At 42.6% G+C, this 23,150-nt stretch overlaps 1 protein-coding gene and 1 long non-coding RNA gene across 2 annotated transcripts in view; both read right to left on the bottom strand.

Moving 5' to 3' along the window:
• The window catches only part of SPEN (spen family transcriptional repressor), a 71,026-nt gene that overhangs the window by 22,113 nt on the left and 25,763 nt on the right, over window positions 1–23,150 (bottom strand). The window contains 3 exon segments of the mRNA XM_055798899.1: window positions 360–560; window positions 1,782–1,942; window positions 22,466–22,942. Coding sequence (XP_055654874.1) covers window positions 360–560; window positions 1,782–1,942; window positions 22,466–22,942 — 839 coding nt within the window.
• LOC129784049 (uncharacterized) lies at window positions 10,216–16,593 on the bottom strand. Its single transcript, XR_008746340.1, has 2 exons — window positions 12,323–16,593; window positions 10,216–11,598 (listed from the first exon to the last, which is right to left on the bottom strand). It is a non-coding gene; the product is annotated as an uncharacterized LOC129784049 (long non-coding RNA).

Genomic DNA, 23,150 nt, shown 5'->3' with positions numbered 1-23,150 from the left:
TAAAAGCAGAGAAAACAAGCTGTGAGGACTCAGTGCTATGCTTATACCACCCACTGGCTTCTGCTCCACTGAGACATGGAAGATGAAATTGTTTCTTCCAGCAGCCAGCAGATCCCACCGTCTGAGAGGATGGCAGGTTTCCTTCTCTGAGGTTAAAGACTGAACTCTCTCCCTGTTTGACCTAAGAACATCCACTCTCCTTTCTCTGGAATTTATTCTGATATCTCCCCCAGGTTCTTTAAAATATGTTTCTGCAGAAAGGCAGTTTTAACATCTCGTATTTCTATGCTGCCTCTTTACAACAGCCCGTGAATGTGCCCAGAGCAGTCAGGTGCCCTGTGCAGAGACATGGACCTTACCTGGTCCTATCCAGGCTGTGACTTCAATCTGCATGCCAAAGAAAAGTTTTCCTTTTGAGGCATTTAGTGCTTTTTCTTGGTCCTCCTGCTGTCGGAAGAACACCAGTCCATACCGTTCCTCAGAAGCCCCATGAATCTGCACTGACGTCACCTTTCCATACTTCTTGAATTCGTGGAACAGTCCATCTTTAAGGCTTGTGTCTAAAGAAACACATAAACATTAGTATCATAAAAATGTATTTTTTACCAACGTAGTAGCACCATAACAGACATGAAGAAACCTAATCTTTGTTCCGAATTGTGCCTTCACCCCGTTTAATCTGAATCTCAGTGTTCACAGAAGTGCCTTTTTAACTGAGGGTGTTAGTTTTGCCAATGTCAAAAGCTTCTGGCTGATCTTTCTCTTTGCCTTGATTTTTAAACCCAAGAAACCACACACATAAGGCTTGCTTTACATCACTAAAGCTGTCAGTGTATAGTTATTACTTCTAAGAGACATCCAATTCAACATGAAGAAGAAATAAACAGTGTTACTTCATTAATAATCCCACACAGATACTACGTAGAGCCGTTTCCCGAAGCTGGGATGAGGCACTGGAATAGAGATCAGTTATACAGCACTCGGTTCTGTCAATTCAGAAAGACAACTAGGCAGATTCATCAGATTTTGCAAAATCTGACTCACAATCACATAATCTGCCCGGGAGTTATGTGGAGTTATTTCCCTCAGCGTCGCGTCACTTCAAGGAGTGTTACAGAAATAAAATCTACAAAAAGAACATTGTGAGGTACCCTGCTCACAAAGTTCATACATATTAGTTTCATTCAGCCAGTACTTTGTATCCATGGATTGTGTTACAACTGTTTTACAAATGATCCCATGCTGCTTTTTTCTGGGGGATCCCTCCTGCATTCAGCACAGGGAACAGGGTGTGATCATGTGCACTCCTCACCAAGTGGTTTCTTGCATTATGTACCATGCAATATCCAATACCATTACAAATATGCTTATGGGTGTTTTACAGCACTCGATGCTGCAACAGAAAACCCTGAAGTTTTTCTATTAAAAAATAAACTGAAGCAGGGTGAGAATAAATGGTCCGAATTTTAAGTGAAAAAATTGAGATGCCTCAGGTTTTTCCCTGGGGAAATCCACATTACTGTTCCAAAGCACCAGCTCCAGTAGCTCTAAGCGCTCAAGCCCAGGGACTCAAGCGAGGGACCTGCAGGATTTCTCACAGATGGTCACTAATTAAGCAATTTTCCCACCGCCACACAAGAACCGAGACAGAAGCAGAGCAAATCCTGTCCTCGGAGGCAGCACATGGCTGCTGCATCAAAGACATGATAAAGGTTATTTAACCAGTCCCTCATGCTTCCTATTCCTTTTCTCCCTTATTTTACTTTCCCAAGTGAATTTACCTGTTGAGCGCACTGGAAGATTTTGAACCTTGATCCCAAAACTTTTCCGGGGTTCATCTTTCTCCAGAGATGGAAGCAGCTGGGACGCAGGTGCTGGGACGGCTGTCGACTGAACTGACCGTGCTGGGGACTCATCGCTTGAGCTGCTGCTGGAGTCACTGCTATAAACAGCATGAAGGAAACGACAGATGAGTGCACGAACACGCAAAGCAACTAGAGGACACAGGTATTTTATTTAAAAAGCAAAATGTCACAGTTTTTTGCTGTCTACAGGCCGTCCTCTCTCCTTCGCCTGATGCAGAAAATCCTGTTTCCATAACACAGCCCAGTTATACACAGGAATTTAGAGTCATTCTACACATATTCTCCTACAAAGCTTTCAGAGAGTGTCAGGGAAACAGAATATGGGTAAAATGTCAGATAGATCCTGTTACGCACCGTGACAATGGTGGAGATTTAATTAAGTGTAACACAATGTTGTGTGGGAAGACTGGAGAAATACAGAGAGGGCACACAGGTCTGCTGAAGCCTAAAAATCCCTCCCAGCACTCTCATGTACAAAACCGAAATATTATCATGCTCTCAGGTGCCACTGTCAATCCAAGAGTCGACCCTAGAGTTCTCCTTACTGCCTCCTACCCACCTTTTACAAAAAGATCTGTACCTTTGATGATATAAAAATCTCGTGCAACAGAAGCATGGCAAGTTTTTTGGTCAACTGCTTCAGAACAACCTGGGCAGATGCATATGAACCAGCGAACGCTATCTGCAGGCTCAGGCTCAACAGCCAACTTCAGGGAATAAAGAATTCAGAGCCAAGAACATCTTTTATAAACAATAATTATGGCAGAACAGGATTTGCATATTAGATCACAGAGGGAGTCAATCTAGTCCACCGACTCTTGACGGTGCAGATCGTTAGATGCTTCGCAGGAGAGTAAGAAACACAGAGAATAATGTTATTAAAGCTTGCCCAGTGGGGACACGTCATCCTTCTTCAGTGGCTGATTTCTTCCCCGAGGCATGAGGGCTTATAACTTCGCTAAAAATAATTTTGTCTGACATAACCCTGGAGACTTGCATTCTCCATTACACGAGCAGCCTTCTAAAAAATTCTGCTGGAATTTTAACTCGGAGGCTGGAGGGGGGGAGATCTGCCACGTACAAAAATAACCGCGTCAGTTTTAAATTTGCTGCTTTCAACTGAATTTTTACGTTCCTCTCCACATCACATCAGAAAACGATAAGCAAGTTTTTCTTATTCTAAATTATTTCATAGGCTTCTTACATACCTTCTTTACATTAAACTGCTTAACTTTTCCCATTCTTTTCTCAGGGAAACCATTTCAGGCTTCTAATAATTTTCATTATTTGATTTTGTGACTTCTACTACACCCTTTTGCGAATGGATTGTTTATATAATGCCAGGGCAGCAGCGACAGAGTCCTTTTTCTTAAAACGTTCCAGAAAACTGTTTTTCTTTCTGAATGCCTTGGTGTAATGAGCACTGTGGCACATTACTAAAAGCCCCTGGGCTCTGTCCCCATTATATTTGGAGGCGCAGAAGAGAAGGCAATCTTTGTCCCAAAATGCTTACAATCGAAGGAGGATATAAAAACATGCCAGACCAAAACAAAACAAAAAAGGTCAAAAATGCAGAAGTAGTAATAAACATGAGAACTCTCCTCCCAGTCTCACCCCCTCATTACAACCCTCCCATGCAGTTGACATCGAGCCGCTTCACACATTGGTGCCTTTCCCACACACTCGCCTCCTAACTCCTCCATCCCTGGAGGAGGAAGTTCAGTGTCACTCTGGGACAGCAGATAAAATAAAGCCATGCCAGAAAAGGAGTGAAAATCTCAGTCCTTCCTCCCATCCTCCTCTTCCGAGGCGGCTCTGCTATATGCTGGCCAAGGGGCAGCTGCCCTGCGCCACCCAACCTGTTATCTCAGATACAGCAACATTTCCCCTCCCAATCTACGGTCCCTCATGCTTCCCAGCTCTGATTTCCTACCACCAAGCTGCCCATTCACAGCCTCATTTTTTCTTCTGAATTTGTAAACCCCCTGCCTTTCTGCCTCACCTGTGTTTGTGCAACCCGTTTTCGTGCCCTATTCATTAATAAACTATTTAATTGCTAGAAGTGAAGCATGCTGCAATTCACTCTTCATCTTTTGCCCACTTACCTGATCCCCTCTGCCTCCTACCTTTCTGCAAACTCTGGCAATGCTGGATCACCTCAAGTCCTCAATAAACTGAAGTTCTTATCTACCGTATTTTGGGAAAAGGAGGACAAACCCAGCCCCACGTGAACAGGCCTTCAGTAGTCTCAGGGGGTTAACATCAGCAATTGCCTGCTACTATGAAATAAATCAGCAAAGAATAGAGAAACTTCTTTTAGTAACAAATACTGTCAGAGAACGTGTGTGGGGAGAATCTGAAAATAATTCCCAAGCTGACAGCAGTACTGCATGGTTTACCATGATCCCCTGGGGAAGGCTAAAATAAGATTTTAGGGCTGCAGCGAGCCTCTGCCCCGTATGCATTTTTACCTTCCCTTCTCATGTCTGGACGGCTCAGTATTATCATCAACCATGTACTTCCTAAAGCATTTTTAATATTCTACTTTGCTAAAATTGTATCTTTTAAGAGGCAGCATTGAATTTCTATTTAAGTGGTGCTTTAAAATGGGACCAGGCTATTTTTAGGTGGTTTTTTAATGAGGATGTTTAAAATATGAAACATACCGTTAAAATCACAGCATTCCACTGGGGGAAAAAAAGAAAGATAAATCTCTGGGTAACACCGTAAGACATCCAAGCGATGAAACAGCAGTCTAACAGGGTGATAAATTCTACAACAAGAGTTTGAATTCCATGCAACTTGATGAAACAAGGATCATGCTGATAATTTCCACTTCCCCAGGGAGTTTTAGGGATAAGTGTCCCTGAGGAAATCAAGGCCTTCAGAGACATTCCAGGAAAAAAATTGATTATTTCCTGACTCTGTTTTTAGACAGGAAAAAAAAATGGTAGCAAGGACAATTCCCCTTTCTTTAGGGAAAGCCTCATCACTTTTCCAATTGAAGAAAAGTGGATATAATAATTCAAAAGTCAGTCAAAGGTTTGGGTTTATGTTCTGTGAATAGGAGAATGATGGAAGAGTTAATTATAGCTGCTGTGTCATCCAGTTATAGCACACAGCAGAATCAAAATAAAGTATCTGACAGTGAATTATGTGTAGTCTCAAGCAGAAAAACAGAACTCTCAACTACCCCAGCTTCAAAAAAAATACAAAATTAAAGCATGTAAGCTGCACAAGGATATATGGCCAAGATACTAAAATGAGAATATGGCTTTTCTTTTCCCTACGAGTAATTTTGAAAATGTTGCCAACTCGCAGAAAATAAGTAACTAAAAATTCTTATAGCAAAAGTTAGTTCATGAGGCTTTTAGAAAAACAACGCAGGGAAATTTTAACATGGGAATATAAAAGACAGGTTAAAACAGCAGCTCTGATAACATCCTTCTTGAAAGTATTTCAAGTAATCAATAGGTCTTGGGGCAGGCCAAAAACAGCGTAAAGAAAATGGCTTTGTAGCTTCATTTTGCGCTTCCCCTAACGGTATTAAACCCACGATGATTTTTTCCAGAAGCAGAGCGTGCTCTGGCACACAGCCTTTTCCCAACACGGGAAAACCTGCTCTTCAACATCCATGTAAACTCAGCGGAGCAGAATGCCAGCACGCAGAAAAACTAATCTCCTGAGCTGTCACAACACACGCGTTGCACAGAGAGGGAGCCTGTGCTGGGAATTTGCTTTTTTAAACATCTCGGGCTTACAGCTTCAGTTGCCTCTTCGGTGGTTCACAGACGTTTTCTGGTGACGTATACTCATTTGCGAAAAACTTAAGCATTTAACCAGGAAGGATTTCAGATGCTCTTTTGTTCAGCTTCTAAAATCAGCTGCACTCCAGCTTTTATCATGGCATCATGGCGATGTAGAATAAAGATTTCTGACTGTACTGTCAGCAAAATCAGATGCAAAACCTGAGCAATATAGAGGAGATCATTCTTACTTTAATGAGGAGGCGGACATGAAATCCTTCTCTTATACATGCACTTCACTACAAGTGTAGTTTACAAGCCCTTTTAAAATATTAATCCGCCTTCCATAATTGCCTACAAGTGTATAAAGATGCGTGTGTTCTTAGTCACAGAATTTATCTACTTTCTATTAATCAAGATAAAAATCTATTCATAATCCAGTCTTTAAGTTTTATCCATATGGCCCGAGCCACAAAGGCTTCACCATCTAAGAACCCTGCAATGGGGTTCAGGCCACCAAAAGAAGCCCCAGATACACCTGGTTTCAGTATGGTGCAGCTAATTTAGCACACAGAATTTTCCTTTTCTCACTTGTAACTGCAAAGGTGACGTTTCAAATCCTAGTGCACGCACCCTATATAACCAGTCCTCATTTCCACTGAAATATCTCATTTTCAAGTAATTGCATTTTGCAGTTCTAGTAACTAACTACACTCCATTTACGTATGAAAAATGAAAGCACTTGAGCGAAGAATACAAAGTGAGCTGTTCTCTTTGTTCTCCAGCAACAGAGAGATAAAAGAGAGGCTCCAAACCAGTCGATGTAACAGGATACCCGCTGCTTTTCGTCAATGGCAGCCGCGCTGAATCAAGGGATCTCACAACCTGCCCTACCCTTGTGCAATTTTAAAATGTGGGACAATTGTCATTTCTGCGAATTGATTTGAGAACAGTGAGTCAGCGGCAAGGCTGGTGACTACCCTTGTTACAGCGAGCAGGAAACACTGCGGCCTTCGTGGAAAATAAAGCAGAAAGCAGCGTGAACATGCGTTCCAGCCACGCACTGCCAAACTTCAGGGTTAAAAAAAAAAAAGGAGGGGCAAAACAAAAACAAGCTCTTGTTGTTGGAGCAAGTTAAAAACCAAGTTACCTAAAATCGGTTTTAACCCCTTTTCATTTTTCAAGGGAGCACATGCCAAATTTCAGCAGGGGAAAAAAGTAAAAATTAAGGGTTTTTTTAACAGCTGCTTTCAAAAAAATGTTTAACCAGAACTGTAAATGATCCAGGATTCCTTTCACAGAAATATGCAGAGCGATTACTTTTTTTCCTGCCAAAATTAACCGAAATCAGGAACTCTGCCTAGATCAGCTATGATTCAATACCCCGTCAAAATAATCTCTAAGTAAAGATTATCTCCTCTAAAGATCTCTTCAGGACAACCTCCTGCAGCACCAGTCCCAGCTGACAGCAGGTTATTCTCATGGCTGATGTCAGCAGCAGATTCCCAAGTCGGGTCAGGAAATCCAAAGTTAATGTACAGTCATCTCCCAACGGAAGCAACAGAAACCCTTTTTTTCTTGTCCTTCCCTTTCCATATACGAGTTAAGCCACCGTAAATGATCTCCATGCAAAAAACCACCAGCTGCAAAAGGCAGCTAGTGACAGTGCTGTATGATCAGCTCTATCCAGAAGACACAAATCCTTGTGATAGTTTATGTCAACAATAGGCTTTGGAAACAAAATGCCAGTTTGATTTCTTGGACATGGGAAAACAGCACCAGAAAACTGGTCAACGTACCCTGAACGCACCAATGTGTTCGGAAAAAAGAATTTTAAAGACCTGATTATTGCCAGCCAACATCCAGCAAAAACTATGATGCTAACTGCTTAGAAACAAAAAACCTTAAAAAATGCATCCTATTCCATTCTAGCTATAGATTAAAGGATCTTTACCCATTAAACACTTTGACTTCTCTTCTCGATGAAAAATGATCTATTGAAGTAATATATGCACAGGTCTATTACAGGCTGCTGTTTCTGTCCTACTACTAAATACTACATGCATCTAGAAAGGTATTTAACCAGAATTTCCCTCATTCTCTACACACGCGCAAGTCAAAAAGCACACATCTAATTACATGTACCATAGCAAGAACAGCAAGTAACCCATTCCCACTGCAACAATCCAGATGGCTGTTCCGCCACATTCAAGGAGGAGTAACCATGATGTAAATTCATGAGGTCCGGGCAGAGGGTTAGCATCTCTTTGTCAGAGCAGATTCCAATGCTGACCTAAATATGCAGGTAGTTGTTTTGTACACATGATGTGTCCTGCATTAATACCAGCCCACACCAGCCTATTTGTAAGGAAAAAAAATAGCATTCCCCACATGTGTGAAAATAAATAGGGTGTGGGGGGTGCGTGTGTTTCCTAGTTAAAAGAAGTTGTTGAACCTGAAGTTAAAGATATCAGAAAACCCAGTCAAGCATCTAAAGTTTGTTTGGATGAAGAGATCAAGAGGTAACAAGTTGTTACCATATTTTGCAGACCACAGATGAGCAGCTGAAGGGGCTCAGCCCACACACAGGTACCACAAAGAGCCTGAACCCTGCTCTTCCATTTCATAACAAAGCTTTACATTTTCAGTAAGTATACAAGCAGACTGGCTGCTCAGCGTGAAAAGGTGGAGAAAGCAAGCCAGGGAGCAGAGAGCTACACCTAGTACTTTCTCAGTGTAATTACCCTGTGCCCATCACCCCAGCCTCCAGTACCTTTGGAGCTCATAGTGAAAAGCACGCCGGGATGCAATTGCGTGACATTCTTGGCACCCTTTCAAGCCACCAAGAACTTGCCACCCAAGGAACTTTGGTTTGTACATGTCACACACTGAAGTATTTAACAACACACAACTATGATAAAACAATCTACGGTGGGAGGGGATAAATACCTACTGCACAGAAGCAGAAAACAGTCACAAAAAGCACACAACAAGTAAAGTATTTACTGCTCTGAAGAAAGATCATTAAATAATGCAGACAAATGAAATTAAGACATCCTCTTTCCCTTAACTTTTTCTGTCTTACCACACCCAGAAAGGAGACTTAAAGAATCTCCTGCTGGGCTGGAATCCTAAAATTGAAAAAAATGAAATTAAATGATGTTTAAAGGCCATGGGAAAGCAACACAACCATGGTAACTTTCAGCTGGCCAAATAACACAGGCTGCTTGCAGTATTTTTTTCAGGTTTTGACCAGTAAGTTTTTGAGAGACAGTCTCCAGATACTAATTACCATATATCTAACACAAGTCAAGCGACTGGCTTATTAATATCACATTTTAATTTCTATGACAGGCCACACTAATATATTTACTGTAGTCATTTTATCATGGTGACACCTGATCTCTGATGAGAAAAAGCAGGCTGAAATGAATCATGGAAAAGATGAAGACATTGCTCACAAGGACGGAGGACTACTCCCACCCCCACAGCCACTGTTCCCCTCGAGCCCCATGCTCTAGGAGTTTCAGGACAGCCATGGGCTCCTTTTAGTTCTTCCCTGCAACTGAATAATCCATTCCAATTGCTAAAAATCTGTTTGTATTAATCCTGTCTGGCTCATGGAGACTGTGCCTAACTCACAGCCAGCGTTACCAGCTCACTCCTTGACCTATGTCCCTCTCTCCTTACGCTCAAGCTTCATACAAGCCAAGAATAAAAAAACCTAACCTGGGGAAAAAAAAAAAAAAGTCTCTGTTACAAACACATGAGCCTATCTCCATAGCAAACAGTTGACTCAGCAACCGCAATAGCTTACTACTGCTGGGAAGACGCTACTTAAGCCTTCTGCTCCCCGCGCTGGCTGTTAACTCAGCCGTGGATGGGTTTGGTGTTGAACCTGGGAGCAGCTGGAGTTGCCCGCCTGCCCAGTTGCACAGCCTTTCTGAACCATGGATGCTCTCAGGGAACAGTGGGACTGCTCACGCTCACAAATGAAACTCTGGGAAGCCGGAGGAAATGCTTTCTCAGCAAACGGCCACGGTGACGGAGCTCAGTGCTGGGAAAGATTAAAGTCATCGAGGCCTTGAGGGTGAAGTACAAAGCCAGCTCTTTGGTACAGCTTTCCCACAATTAAACTTCCACCAATGCAAAGAGGGAAGAAAGAGGGTGGGTGTGAGAATGTGCAAGCCCAAAGTGTCTCTATTTTTCAACATCACCTTCATCAAGGGAAGCCCTGGCTCAAAAACCAGCCCTTGTGAGAAGTCCCACAGCAGCCACCCCAAATTCCCACCTCCTCTGAGCACACCAGGCTTCAGCCAAATGATTGCAAGTGCCGCTGGGACTTGCTTGCAGAAGAGTTGCTGCTCAAGCTGCCGGCACCGGTAAGCCTGCTATCGTCCAGGCTTTGAAAAGAAAACAGTGAGGCAAAGTTCACTGCTATGGCAGAGGAACGGCTCGTTCAGTCTCGAAGAAAAATTGCTTTTGACCCTTTGGCCAAAATTAGCGTAATACTGTTAAAGTAAACAGTTTTTGCCAGCTATCTGCAGATGATCTAAATTAATATTTTGCAACTATCACCTCAGAGCATATGAAACCTTTTAAAAAAAAAAAAAAGACAGTTCAAGACTTATGGGAGGTAGGTATGTCTTAACATCCCTGCATTGCAGATGGAAAAACAAGGTAAGAAGAGGCCAAGGGCTTTGCCCAAGGTCATTCAATGAATCACCAAGGGAGCAGGCTGAGGAACTTGATCTCCTGGCTTGCAGGAGGCCAAATCTTTTCAAAATACCAAGAAAGCAACATTTAAAGGCAGTTTCCTAATCAACAACTGCACTGCTGTCAGAAGGGGATTACTATGCATCTTCAAAAAAAAAAAAAACAACCAAACACCACAAACACACACACACACAAAAACCCACCAAACAAACAGGCAAAACTCTACTCCAAGTACATCTATAAGCCAGCAGAATGAAATGTCATTTCAAATGGAACCACTATCATGTCCAAGTGCAGGATCACAGAATCATAGCATCATTTAGGTAGGAAAAGACCTTTGAGATCATCAAGTCCAACCATTAACCAAGCACTGCCAAGCCCACCACTAAACCCTGTCATTAAGCTCCACGTCTTTTTTAATTTCATTTAATTTTTAAACACCTCCAGGGATTGCACCACCTCCCTGGGCAGCCTGTTCCAATACTTGACCACTCTTTCAAGTGAAGACATTTTTCCTAATAACTAATTTAAACCTCTCCTGGTGCAACTTGCGGTGCAACAGCTCTCATCTGTCTGCCATCTGGCCTCACACGTGCCCCATCGACTCCACCCTCGGCCGTTCCTTACCTTCTGCTCCCCAGGGGCTGCTCTCCCCGCCTGCGTGGGCGGCAAGCCCTCGACCCTGTGCTCTGCCCTGCCAAAAGGCGGGTGAGATCATCGCCTCCCTCCTCACAGGACTGTTTTTTAGCATTACACAAAATGCCATTTGTTGAAATTCCTAATGCAGAGCGGTTTTGAGATGGTGCATCCTTTCTTATAAACAAATAGAATTGTTCTTCGGATGGGAGTTGTGATGAAAGGCACGCCAAGATACACAGCTGATAAACAATGCCTCTTAAGTAAAACTGGGAACATGAAAGCTTAATATAGAAATTCCATTTATGGCAGATAGTGCTGTGGAAGTTTAGAACTTCTAAAAATGGGCAGCATTGTCCAAAGAGTGAAATCTGGAAAAAAACAGAGTGACCTTAGCTCTCCATCAGAAGTACATTTATTAAGGGTGGTTTTCAAACAGAATTTCTATTGCCTTACATCTTCTACAGCCTTTTAAAGAAATGCCAAAGAGACGAAGGGAAGAATAATTTTGGAGGCTTTTTTTTTAATACTCTTATTTAGACCAACTACAGCAACTGGAAGATGCACATGAGCACTCCGTAAAACCGGAACGGTAGCTGTTATTCTCACGCAAAGGATGACTTAAAATGGAAGGCCTGGGAGGAAGGAAAAAAAAAAAAAAAGTAATTTCTGTGATCTCAGGCAGCATATATTATAAAAGAGAAGACATTTGATGAGTTGTATGCTAAGGATTAATTTGCCATTTAAAAATGCAGAGAACAGATGGAACTCTTGGCTAGGACTATATTTGGGAATTACTTCATTTTCTGCCCACATGCAAGTAAAAATAAAACTAAAAGTAGAACTTTTTGTGAAAATTCACATGGGTAGCAAACACAAGTCACAAAAATAAAATAAAAGAGACAATCTTTGTATGAAACAGGTAAAGCGCCACAGTCTCATGAATGTACGCCATGTTGGTGGGGAAAGCGGGTCTTTACATTTCTCAAGTAACCATATACAGAAATACCAGCCTCAGAAATTAAAAAAAAAAAAAAAACAAACAAACCCCAAAACCAAAAAAAAACCCAAACAACAAATAAAAAAAAGTAAAACACAACAAACCAGTATCATATGAGAGCGCAGTCTCGAGTTTATCTCAACTTCTGATAAAGCGCCCTATTTTGTAATTTCACTTCAGCAGTATTTGTTACAATTTAGAGATTAAACCTCTCCATGGTCCGAAGTCATGACTCCCCTTCCCAAAAGCCTGGGACAGTCTATCAGACTAACCAGGGACCGTAAAACAAGGATGAGGACTTAAGGTATCTGTGGGTAAAATGCAAAAATACGGAACAATGCAAAAGAAAAATGCCTTACATCCTCACAACTCCCTGGATCTACAGCCTTTACGTCTCTGGTCTCCATACCCCATGGCAGCAGCAGCATAGTTACCAGGGCTGGGAAAGGAGGAGCAGCGTGTAGCAATTCAGCTGGTACACTGGAGATTACAGGACAGAAGAAAAGTCCTCTGAGGAATTCCCACACGCAAAGCCTACGTGTTCCACCTGCGTGCTTCCCCTTACGGGACTTAGAGCTTACGGAGAGCAGACTTTAAAACCTCCAAACCATAGCAGCACAGCAAGGCATAGTCTGTAAGCCACACGTACAGTATTAATTAAGCATCTTCCTTTTTTCACATGTGATTTCTAAACGTTACAGGGAAAATGCATATTAAAAAGCAAAACCAACATAAACTCCTTCTGAAATAACTGTTAGATAGCATCTATTTGTTTCTCCTCTAACAACACAACAAGCCATTCCTCACTTCCCTCCGCCTCAAAACAAACAAACAGAAAACTTACAAGCCAGTATTTACCCAGCAAAGCCCCAACCAGCACAGGACCTCTCCAGTGTATTCCCGGACTCTGAAACTGGGATAAATACAGCTCCCAACAGGTTTAGAAAGGGAAGAGGAATAGAAAATTTGTACAAACCCAATAGCTTCCTTTCTGTGACTATTCATCCTTCATAATCCAGACAACAGGACATACCAGGCAGTAAACAAACATTGAAGGGAGGGACTAACTTCAAAGCAACTGTGTAAATCTTACATAATTTGAGGGTTTGAGATCTTGCAGCAACCTCTTACCAAACGAGGTGTCAGATGATACAAGGAGGTCAAACCTGTAGCAGCCGGAATAAGTAGGGCACTCTGCGTCTCTCAATCAGCCCAGCCCGGCACCATTTGTTCGTGGGGACCCAGCGCTCTTCATTCTTGGGAATTCACTTTCAGGAGAACAGTGCCTTTCTTTCACACACTAAGGTGCTAGAAAAGCTTTCTACTCTCAAACAGACATAAGATGATAAAATACGTGAATGTCTTTACTGCCAGGATCTGCTGGAGATGGGTCTTAATTACTCTCCTGATTTCTAAAGGCTTTGATGACGTTTTCCTACTTTTACCCTGGTATAAAAACAATGAATATTTCCAGGTATCTGTGGAGAATACAAGGCAACTGTGGAAGAAAGGAGAAGACAGCCCTGAAAACCACTTCCCTCTCTTCAAAAGGATTCTCCAAAAGGTACTCTTGCTGCCATCCTAGGTTCCTAAGTGTCTTCTAGTCAAAATCATCACTGTGAGCTAAATAAAGCAACTGCATGCTGAACTCCAGATGTTTTTCAGAGAAGTATTTGAACAGCTCCATGTTTCACTTCCCAAACAGGAACAAGAACTTGTGGTTGGAAGGAGACGGGGTGTTTGTTTCTGAAACCCAGCAAGTATCGGGAAATCAAAGAACAGGTCCTCTACCTTTGTTACAGGGGTTTTGCGAGAAGGAGGGATTCGCAGAGAGGTCTTGTTTCTTAATGCCACACATACTAAACAGGCTATTTTTGTTCTTGTATGAAGCACTTAAATAATAATGCAGCGTTTTCATGGGGTTTATTACTGTGGCATCTACACAGCACACGCCTCCCTCTTCCTCCTTGCAGAAACTCAGTTTTTGCTTCCCCTAAAGATTTTTTTAAAATTAGAACTGCGTCCTAGCACATACAAATTGTTTCTCCTCCACACAACATCGAAGCTCTCACTTCTCTCCGAGTCTGTGATTTTCCACTCATAAACGTGCTGCATTCTCCTCTCCCAGCAGCGTTACCAGCTGACCCTAATGATCTGGAGAGAGATACCTAATCACCCACTAAGAAGCTTTCACGCTTAAAACCTTGATGCCATCATTAGCGGTTTCGGCACCGGCGACTTCACGGACAGACTACACTTGATGCTTGGACGTTAAGGGCAAACCTAAGTGCAGTGGTTACGCAGTTAATTTGACAGGCAAAGTCTGAGGGACGATACCCTTTTTTTTCCTTCCCAGTAAGGTTTATTTACCATTAACTCACATCCCTGTCATCTCAGTTGAAGCACAGCACATTCTACCTTTAAGGTTCATGCCCCAGTCTCAGAAATACACCTGGAAGAGAGCTGTTCTCCCAGCCCTTAGGTTTTAAGGGGTAGGTTATCCTCCTGAAGACATTACAGTGCCCCCACCCACACCTCTGCCAGAGCCACAAACATCCTCTTTGGGAAAAAACCCAAACTGCTGTATTTGCAACCTTTAAGGTGCGAAGGGACGCCCTGGCTACGCTTTAATGGAAACACATATGACTGAATGGAGGTGGTGGATGGATTTTTCTTTTTATCATCATAATGACTAGCACTTTTTCAGGAAGTGCTCAACACAGCTTTCCTCTTCTGATATTCACCCTTCCATGTGAATATTCACTAGAAATTATTAAACTGCCCATTATTCCCAAGGACTTTACAACAGGAATCCTCTCCCCCACCTTTTGGTGCCTGTAATGTATGTGTCTCCATCTGAGCTGTCTAGACTCCACCATCAGTGCAGACAAGCAGGCACTTCTAAACTACAATCCCTCTAATCTATTTTAGTGATGAATCACATCCGAGTTGCATTTCTCCCAAAGGAAGGGGAATCTGGACCATTCACACAGAGGGAGGCACCCAGCACAGCCTATCACGCTACATAGTTTCCCTGTTTTGTTTGGCTTTTTCGGGGTTTGATTTCCCTTCACTCTTTCAGCGTGCAGCAGGGAAGAGAACAGGAGGCAGATTTCTTCCTGCCTTCAGGATCCCTCAGACTAAGCCTGACTTCTGAGAAGTAACACGGGCAGCTTCAACTTCCCTGACCTCAGCTAATTCTTTCCTTCCCTCAGCCTACTCAAGATGATTAAGCAAAATCCTTGGAAGGAAATCAAAGCTTTAAAAACGCAATTAGAAGTGACCATTTTGTTAACACACACACACAACCCCAAAGTCAAACCCAATGCACCAACAGCACCAGACCTTCCTCAGGCTACAGCATGCCTGCAGGGGAAAAAAAAAACAACCAATTTTTAGCAGCTCCCACAGGCTTAAACAACCCAATGCGAAACTCAGGAGGACATCATCTCCCCCAATGCTGGCGGGAACGATGCCTTCCATATGGGGCTCTGGTTTTCCCCACTGTTCCTAAAAAAGGAGGTTAGGAAGGCATGAAATTGCCAAACCTCACACCAGATACTGGCTCCTGCAGACCTGCAGCTGTCCACAGGTGACTTAGAAATGTTATTTTTAAACACAGCAGGTCTTCCTCTCCCAGCAGATAAGGCAAGTTCACACAAAGGCCTGGATTCAGCTGCCTCATATTTGCTAACAAAGACTGATCTAATTGCAAGAAGTCTTTACAGCATTAAATCTTTAACAGAATGCAAAATATTAATGTCATTTGAGATGATCAAAATAGTTACTGCAATAAAACAGATGTCTTTTTCTAGGACCCCTCTCCATTTGCATCCACCAACACCATGTGTTTTTAAGACTCCATTCCTGAAATTAATTTGGAAAAAGACAGAAATCTTTCTCTGTAGAGACAAAGAAACCAAATGCACTTTGAAAAAGCAGCAGTTAAGCTTCTGGGCCTTGCTATGGAAACAAAGACAAACCAGATTTAGATAAACACCTATTCCTGGAAATTTAGGTAGAGGCTTAATTGTTGTGTCATTTAGAGCCAGCAATTACCAATATTGGTTATTAGGAGTGCTGTGGGGGTTGGGGGAGTGTATTAATTGCAGCAAAATGTCCACTCTTTTTTTGGGCAGCTCATGCTAAGAAAACTATGTATAAATAAAAAAGTCGATTAATTTGATGTTTTAAAGGATTTTATTTTATATTCATATAAAAGATGGGGGGTGAGTTCTTCCAGAGGGCTACACCAACGTTGAAATTTCTACATCGTTTCGCAACCATGTCCTACCTGCTTCATATCATGGCAGTGGTAGTGCTAAGATGAGAGGGCAGGCTCCAAATTCGACCCTTTTTGGGGTCTTTTTGGGGCTCGTTCCTCCGGCGGGGAAACCGGTGCTAACTTCTAAAGCCGGCAGAGCGCTGGGCGCTGAAGGAAGGTTTCAAAAATAAAAAGCGATTTAAAACTCAGGGCTGAAACGGAGAGCCGGGTTCTCTCCCTCAGTCAGACCTTGCTTTTTTCCACTGCCGTCCCGCTGCGTAACCGCGGCGCTTTCCTGCGCTGTGTGAGAGAAAAAAAATCACCCAAGAGCGAAAGCCGCTCCGGCAAGGAGCTGGTTGGGTTTCGGTTGTTTGTTGTTTTTTGGGTTTTTTTACAGAAAAAAAAAAGAAAAAAAAAAGGTTTTTTTGTAGAAAGCGGAGGTATTTTTAACTGCCGGGTCTGCGGGGCGGCGCGGCCCCGCCCCGGGGGCGGCGCGGCGGCGGGCCTGGCCGGCTCCCGCCGGTTCAGACCGGTTCTCGGGCACAAACAAGCCGCCCCCCCGCCCGCTGAGGCGGCGGCGGGCCCGGGACTGCGCACACACACACACCCCCCCCGCAGGCACCCGGTGAGGCGGCCCCGCATCTCCCGGCAGCGCCGCCATTATTACAGCACCGGGCCGGGCTCACGCCGCCAGCAGCGGCTGCGAGGCGACCTAAAGCGGCGGGTTTTCAGGGCGAGATAAAAATCTGTTATGCAACGCGCATTTTTAATAGATGACTCCGGAGTGTACGGGTGAGGTAATGCGAGCTGGCGCCCTCCCCCCGCCGCTCTGTCAGCAGCTCGGGCGGGAGAGCGCGGTTCGCCTCCCGCCGGCCTGAGGTGACGGATGGGCTGTCGCTGGTTCCCGGCCCAAGGGGACCGAGACACCATTTGCTCGCCAGCTGCGAGGAGATCTCAGATTAATTTTTTAATTTCTTTTTCCCCACAGGAGGATCTATTTATGTGTAAACATGCGTGTGCATGCATGTACAGGTAGTCTCTATCGGCCGGTTTCGAGAAGGGAGGGAAGGTATAAAGGTTTGCTTTCTGTATTTTAATCTCTTCAACACAAAAATATCTCCTCTCTCTTCAAAGCTATCTGAAGTTTTTCTGCCTGTGCTCAGTTTCAAGAAACCTGATACACTCCCAAGGGTTAAAATAAACCCCAACCTGTTTTAAGAGGATGGTCTAGGTTATATTTAGATGAGAAGCATTGCAGGCTGACATGAACAGAAACACAAGAAAGAACAACGTGAAAATGCTCGACCATCAGTAACAAAAACCTGAGAGTACCTCAGTTGTTTTTTTTTAATTTTCCCTTCCCTAATTCACATTTCCCTGTACAGAGAGAACATCAAAGCAGCATGTGGCTTTATGTGAACAAAAGGTAAAGATTTGGTGTTTCACCTGACTCATAAGGATTTACTGTTGCTTTTGTGGTAACTGAAAAGGAGGCTTCCTATTATACATATTTTTTTTTTTTAAAATAAATCTTAGCCTAATTCTTTTTCCCATACAGGCTCCTGCTCAAATCCTGTCATCCTGCTGTAAGAGATCAAAAATATGCAGGTAATCTCAACAGTCCCAAATTTATGCAGAATTACCAGCAAAGACCATCTCGCAGATTCTTAAATGAAGACAAGCTACATTTAACCTCATTCCTCCTGATTTTTCAGCTGTCCCCAGCAGAGGCATCTCTCAACCCACTCAAAACCCCTAAATCCTATTCTAAGTCAGTGATTCATCACTTGCTGGCAGACAAACTAAGCGAGAAAGAGGAGACGAAGACAATGGTAGGGGAAAGGTCTGCATTATGTAATGAAACTAAATTCACTTTTTTCTACTTTCACTTCAGTCGTTTGAACAGGCTAAGAAAGTCCCCAACAAAATATGCAGGAGCCTCCATGGGAGGTTTCAGGAAGCCTGTTTTTCCCATGATTAAAATTCTCTTGGCAGTATTTTTTTTCAGTGTATTTCACTATTAAGACACATAAAACAACACATACATATTCCTTTCCAACTGTATTTCACTGCTCCAGTAAGAATTTCATCACAGAAATCTAAAATTAAAAAACAATCTCTAATTACTTTATGAAAGCCTTGCCCACTTGTCACTAGAACTTTAAGTAGAGCTACCACAATTCCAAAAAAAATTATTTTCAAACATCTATACATGCAACTTCTTACCACTGCCTTATTTCAGCTGTACTGGAATGACTATGCTCTCCTAGATCATGGTGAAAATACTCACTGCATCTAAACTGAAGTTGCTTTTTTCATTTCAAAGCAAGATCTATTTTACATTATGAGATAGGAAATTACTCATCTAACAAGTAAATCCTCCAGCATCCTCAACACCAGACAACTGAATAAGCACTCAAAAAATAAAGAAGGTGGCAAAAGGAAATCTCAGGTTACTTATCTGTAAATTTACACACACACACACCTGTGTTCGCACTTTCACATTCTGGACATCACCTATAGGAAATCAAATGCTTCTGCCAGAATTTTGATAAGTTTAAATCCTGTCTCAACAAGGTACTTAGCTGGGCATGTGGCATTTAAGAGCCAAACGTCCCACTGCTCAGCACCATGTGTTCAGTACATCACTGCAGCAAAGCATTAAAAATAATCACTAACACATAGAACAGTAAGAAACATGTCAAGCCATTTGACATTACAAAACTGAATAAAATAGCACAAATTTTTTTTTTAGTGCATTAGAACACCCCGACAACCAGTCTAGAAAAGATAATTTTCTACAAAGAAAATGGGGGGGGAGGGGGGAGGGCTGTCCAGGAGGTTGAGCAGGGCACAAACAAAACCTGGTTTGTTTCCTATGGGATCAGACAGCTTCCATGCATATTCAGCTCCTTTCATGACACAGTACAGAAAATATGTTTGCTCATGTATCATTTGTGGTGCATGTCTGAATCAACAAAATCACATTAAGGCTTCTGGTGGAGGAAAATTTAAGTATTTTTCAAGGGGTTTTTTAGTCTTTCAAAGTGGTAAAAAAAACCCCAACGACCCTTTTCCGTAACATGGCTGGGGAATGAGAAATCTCACCCGAAGAAGCCTTCAAAACACAAACTCCTCCTCACATCTGCACAGGTGACGCTATCTAAGATAACAGCGCCTACAGAAAACAGTCACGTCCACCAGCTTCCCCGCCTTAGCCTGGTGGGCAACTTCTGAGAGGCCACAACATACACCAAATAAAGTCCTGCTTCAGAGAATACATTTCATTGTTACTACCTTCTTTTTGGTCTTACCTTCTAAATTACCCCTTTGCAGCTTCCATTAAAAACCTCCTCTAAAGGCCTCCAAATATACACTTAAAGCGAAGGTTAGCTGAGATCCAATGCAACAAACTCCAAACCTTTATGAAAGAAATGCTTTTTTTGTTTTGTTTTTTAAAGAACCTGCAGAGCATCTTTCCTCACATCCAGAAAATCACCTCCATTTAATGAAAGTCATGTTTACATCACACAGCTCTTTGAAAACCACAAGGAACGAAGCCCAAACTTCTCCTCTGCCACCTTCCTGCTAATTTTTCACAGCACCTGCAGGACGGTGCCATGCACAGAAACTCTCACAAGTGTTTTAAGACCCATGAGTTTCCACAGGCTCCACATTTGGCCCCAAACATTCACCGGAGCATGAGTAAGAGACCCACCTCTCCCAGTGAGCACAACTCGTTTTGCCTTTTCCACCCTGCCAGTGGAGAGACAGACAGGACGAGACTTGAGTGACAAAGTTCTTGAAGACGTACGATTTCAGAAAAATTCAGTGTCTTAAAGACACTTAATAATTTCACAGTGTCACAAAATCCGCCGTTTCCACTTATAATAAAGCCCTAAGAGGATCTCCAATTTGCTAAAATCCCCAAGAAATACTACAGGAATTACAAGAAGTAATTCTTCTTCAGACAGTAACAAACTGTCCTTAGTTGCTCCAGGTAAATCCCACCCTAGAAATGAAAAATATATAGGGAATTTGGTAAATCAGTCTGGGGACGGACACAGACAGAGTTTACTACCCAGGATATGGAGATGCAAATAAATTTCTGCCTGATCTGGGTATGTGAAACCCAAATATACTACACAGCGAGTACCACTAAAAAGGGGGCAAGGCAGCTTTTGCTGCCCACAGGGTACGAGGGGCTTACATATTTACAGTGCTAAATTTGAAGTGTGTTAAAAATTAAACAGAAAAGTCCACTTGTGCTTTAACAGATTTCAAGGCCAGGTGGGGTTCTGCTTTACAAAGGTATGTTTAAATGTTTATTATCTAACTCATTGCTTAGAAACATGTAAAACTCCTTTCTGATCCTTCAAAAGGAAATATACTATCCACCAGATTCCATTACTTGCTCTATTGAATTTACTGTATTAATAAGACAAAAATGTTTATTTCCCTTTCCTTCCAGAGTAGTGTCTAGTTTTCCATTACTACAGCTAGAAATTGCCAAGAAAACGAAATGCTGAAGCACAGCAGATGCTGGTTTTCTTCTGATTACATCTTAAAACTTTGTTCCAGTGGGATCATATTTAGTCCTCTCAAACCCAGAGCCACATTTCATCCCGTCTCGACATCCCAACAATGACATTTTATAAATATTACAAGTTTCCTGGACTCCCTTCTATCCATTCTGCAATAAGCAAAGGAGCACCAGTGGTTTTTATTCCTGCTTGATTTAAAAAAAAAAAAAAAAACCTTAAATGTAACCAGGCCTCCTTTTAATTCATCTTCTCAAGGTGGATTTTTTTTTTTGGAGACACCTCTGGAAATCTCACCAATGTTTTTTTTTTTAAGCTGTAGTGTGAAAAGCTTTCACTTGTCTTCATTTTTTGTCTTTAAAGACAACAAAAGGGTTGTCTTTATCTAAGTGCTAAGATCTCATTGAGAGGTGTTAGAAATAAACAAACAAGCCTTTGAGGCAGCCTAAAAGTGGTCTCAAATACTCTAGAGGTCCACTCTCCACCTGCTCTCCAGCCAAGACAGGACCTGGATTTCTAAATCCAGGAAGAGGAAACAATAATTAAAGGTAGTAAATAAATCTTTGCACAGTTCTTTAGACATCGGTGGAGTGGGGAAATCAGAAGAGAAGAAACTAATTCCTTCATCTTCACTTCTGTACTCTATCCCCAGCATCAGCCCATCTAACCCTTCCACAAGGTCCAATATTCAAGCAGGTAAGACTTTGTAATAATTAGCTTGATTACAGAGTTGCCAGTAGTAAAATTCCATTCATAGCAATAATTGAACACTAAGTATTTATTATACTGATATACTTACTTACTTAAAGAATATTTTCAGTTTTGGAAAAGAACTGGTATGCAAATGAAACGTTTTCAACTCTGCAAACCCTTCCGAAGAGCAAAGCTCTTCGCCAAACAGAGTGCAAAACATTTACGGGTGCAAGTAAACCACTCTTAGGGTGAATTTACTCTTAAAAAGTGAAATATCCAAGAGGCATTTCAACATGAATTTTCAAATTGTTACAAGAAATACAGCAATTAGCTCTAGCACTTTCCCTATCCACCCCCACCTGTAGTTTATAAAGCCACACGAATACAGAAATATAGCACTTAATACAGAACCAAGGACATGAGTGTATCGCTAGGAAATGCGTACTTGGATTTTTATTTTTTATTTTTTTTAGTTCAAGTCTGCAATTTTTGCTGCGAGGCAAAAGGCAACACATCAACCTTTTAAATGTCAGCAGCAACAGGGAATGAGAGGAGACTGAACAATATCACTCATCATTGCCGAAAGTATTTTAAAATGCATCCTGTAAAAAGTAGTTGACCTTAAAATTTGCTTATTTCCTCGTTTAAGCAAATAAAAGCGTCACCCCCGTTCTCTGGAGACGCAGGCAGCAGCCAGGGTGTAGCCAGGCCTTGTGTCCCTACACCCCCGCTTTGCCTAGCTAGTGCCTTACGGATGCTGCGCAGATCCACCGTGGAAAATAATTAACGACAGCAAGAGCATTCCCCTCGGATCTGTTTCGTGCCAACTTAGCCTTTTTACATTTCACACCGGTTTACTTCTACATCAATGAATAATGCTTTGCCACAGAACACCTTGTATTTTCACAGCCCGGGCTCACAACTCCTCACCGTGCCTCGGAAAACAACCCGCAAAACCCACGGGATGGTCACTTTGGGTCGGGCAACAAGCCGCAGTGCCCTACCTGTCACTGCTGGTACTGCTGCTGCTGCTGATGGAGTCGCTGCTGGAAGATCTGCTCCGGGATCCGCTGCCACTGGGGGAGCGGGTGGGTCTGGACGCCTGGCTGGCCAGCCTCTGCGGGGACTGGGTCCTGGACTGGGACGAATGCGGCGACCGACTCCTGCTGTGCTGGTAATTCCTCTCTGGCCTTCTGCCTCGTACCTCCCGTGTAATATCATCCCTGTAGATATCCCTGTGTACCACACTGGGCAATGTAAACTGCTCCCGGGCCCTAGGTTCGTAACGGGGGTCGTGAGCATCAAAACGGTTTGGACTTCGACTCCGAGAAGTATAATAGAGCCCATGTTGTAAAGTCCGCTCTCGAGGATCTCTATAGTAATCCTGATCGTAATGTCTTGTCCGATCAAATCCTCCCGTCCCCCGCTCATGGTGTCCATAGGCACTATGTTCATAAGCACGCTCCCTGTTATCTGAAGCCCTGCATTTAGGAAGGGGGAAAAATACTTCATCAGAAAGGGGCAAGCACAACTAAAAGCAAATCATGCAAACATTGATGTCAGCATTGAACTTATTTTTGCAACTGCTTCTCCACTAGACAGCAATAACCTATCAAGCAAACACTGACAAACTTAAAAAACATTTTACTTGACTCCAAAGTTATAGTTGTATACGATAAAGCTGAGCGA

This window comes from Falco peregrinus, chromosome 3, assembly GCF_023634155.1.
Source record: "Falco peregrinus isolate bFalPer1 chromosome 3, bFalPer1.pri, whole genome shotgun sequence".
NCBI lineage: Eukaryota > Metazoa > Chordata > Aves > Falconiformes > Falconidae > Falco > Falco peregrinus.
This window is presented reverse-complemented; position numbering and strand designations above follow the sequence as displayed.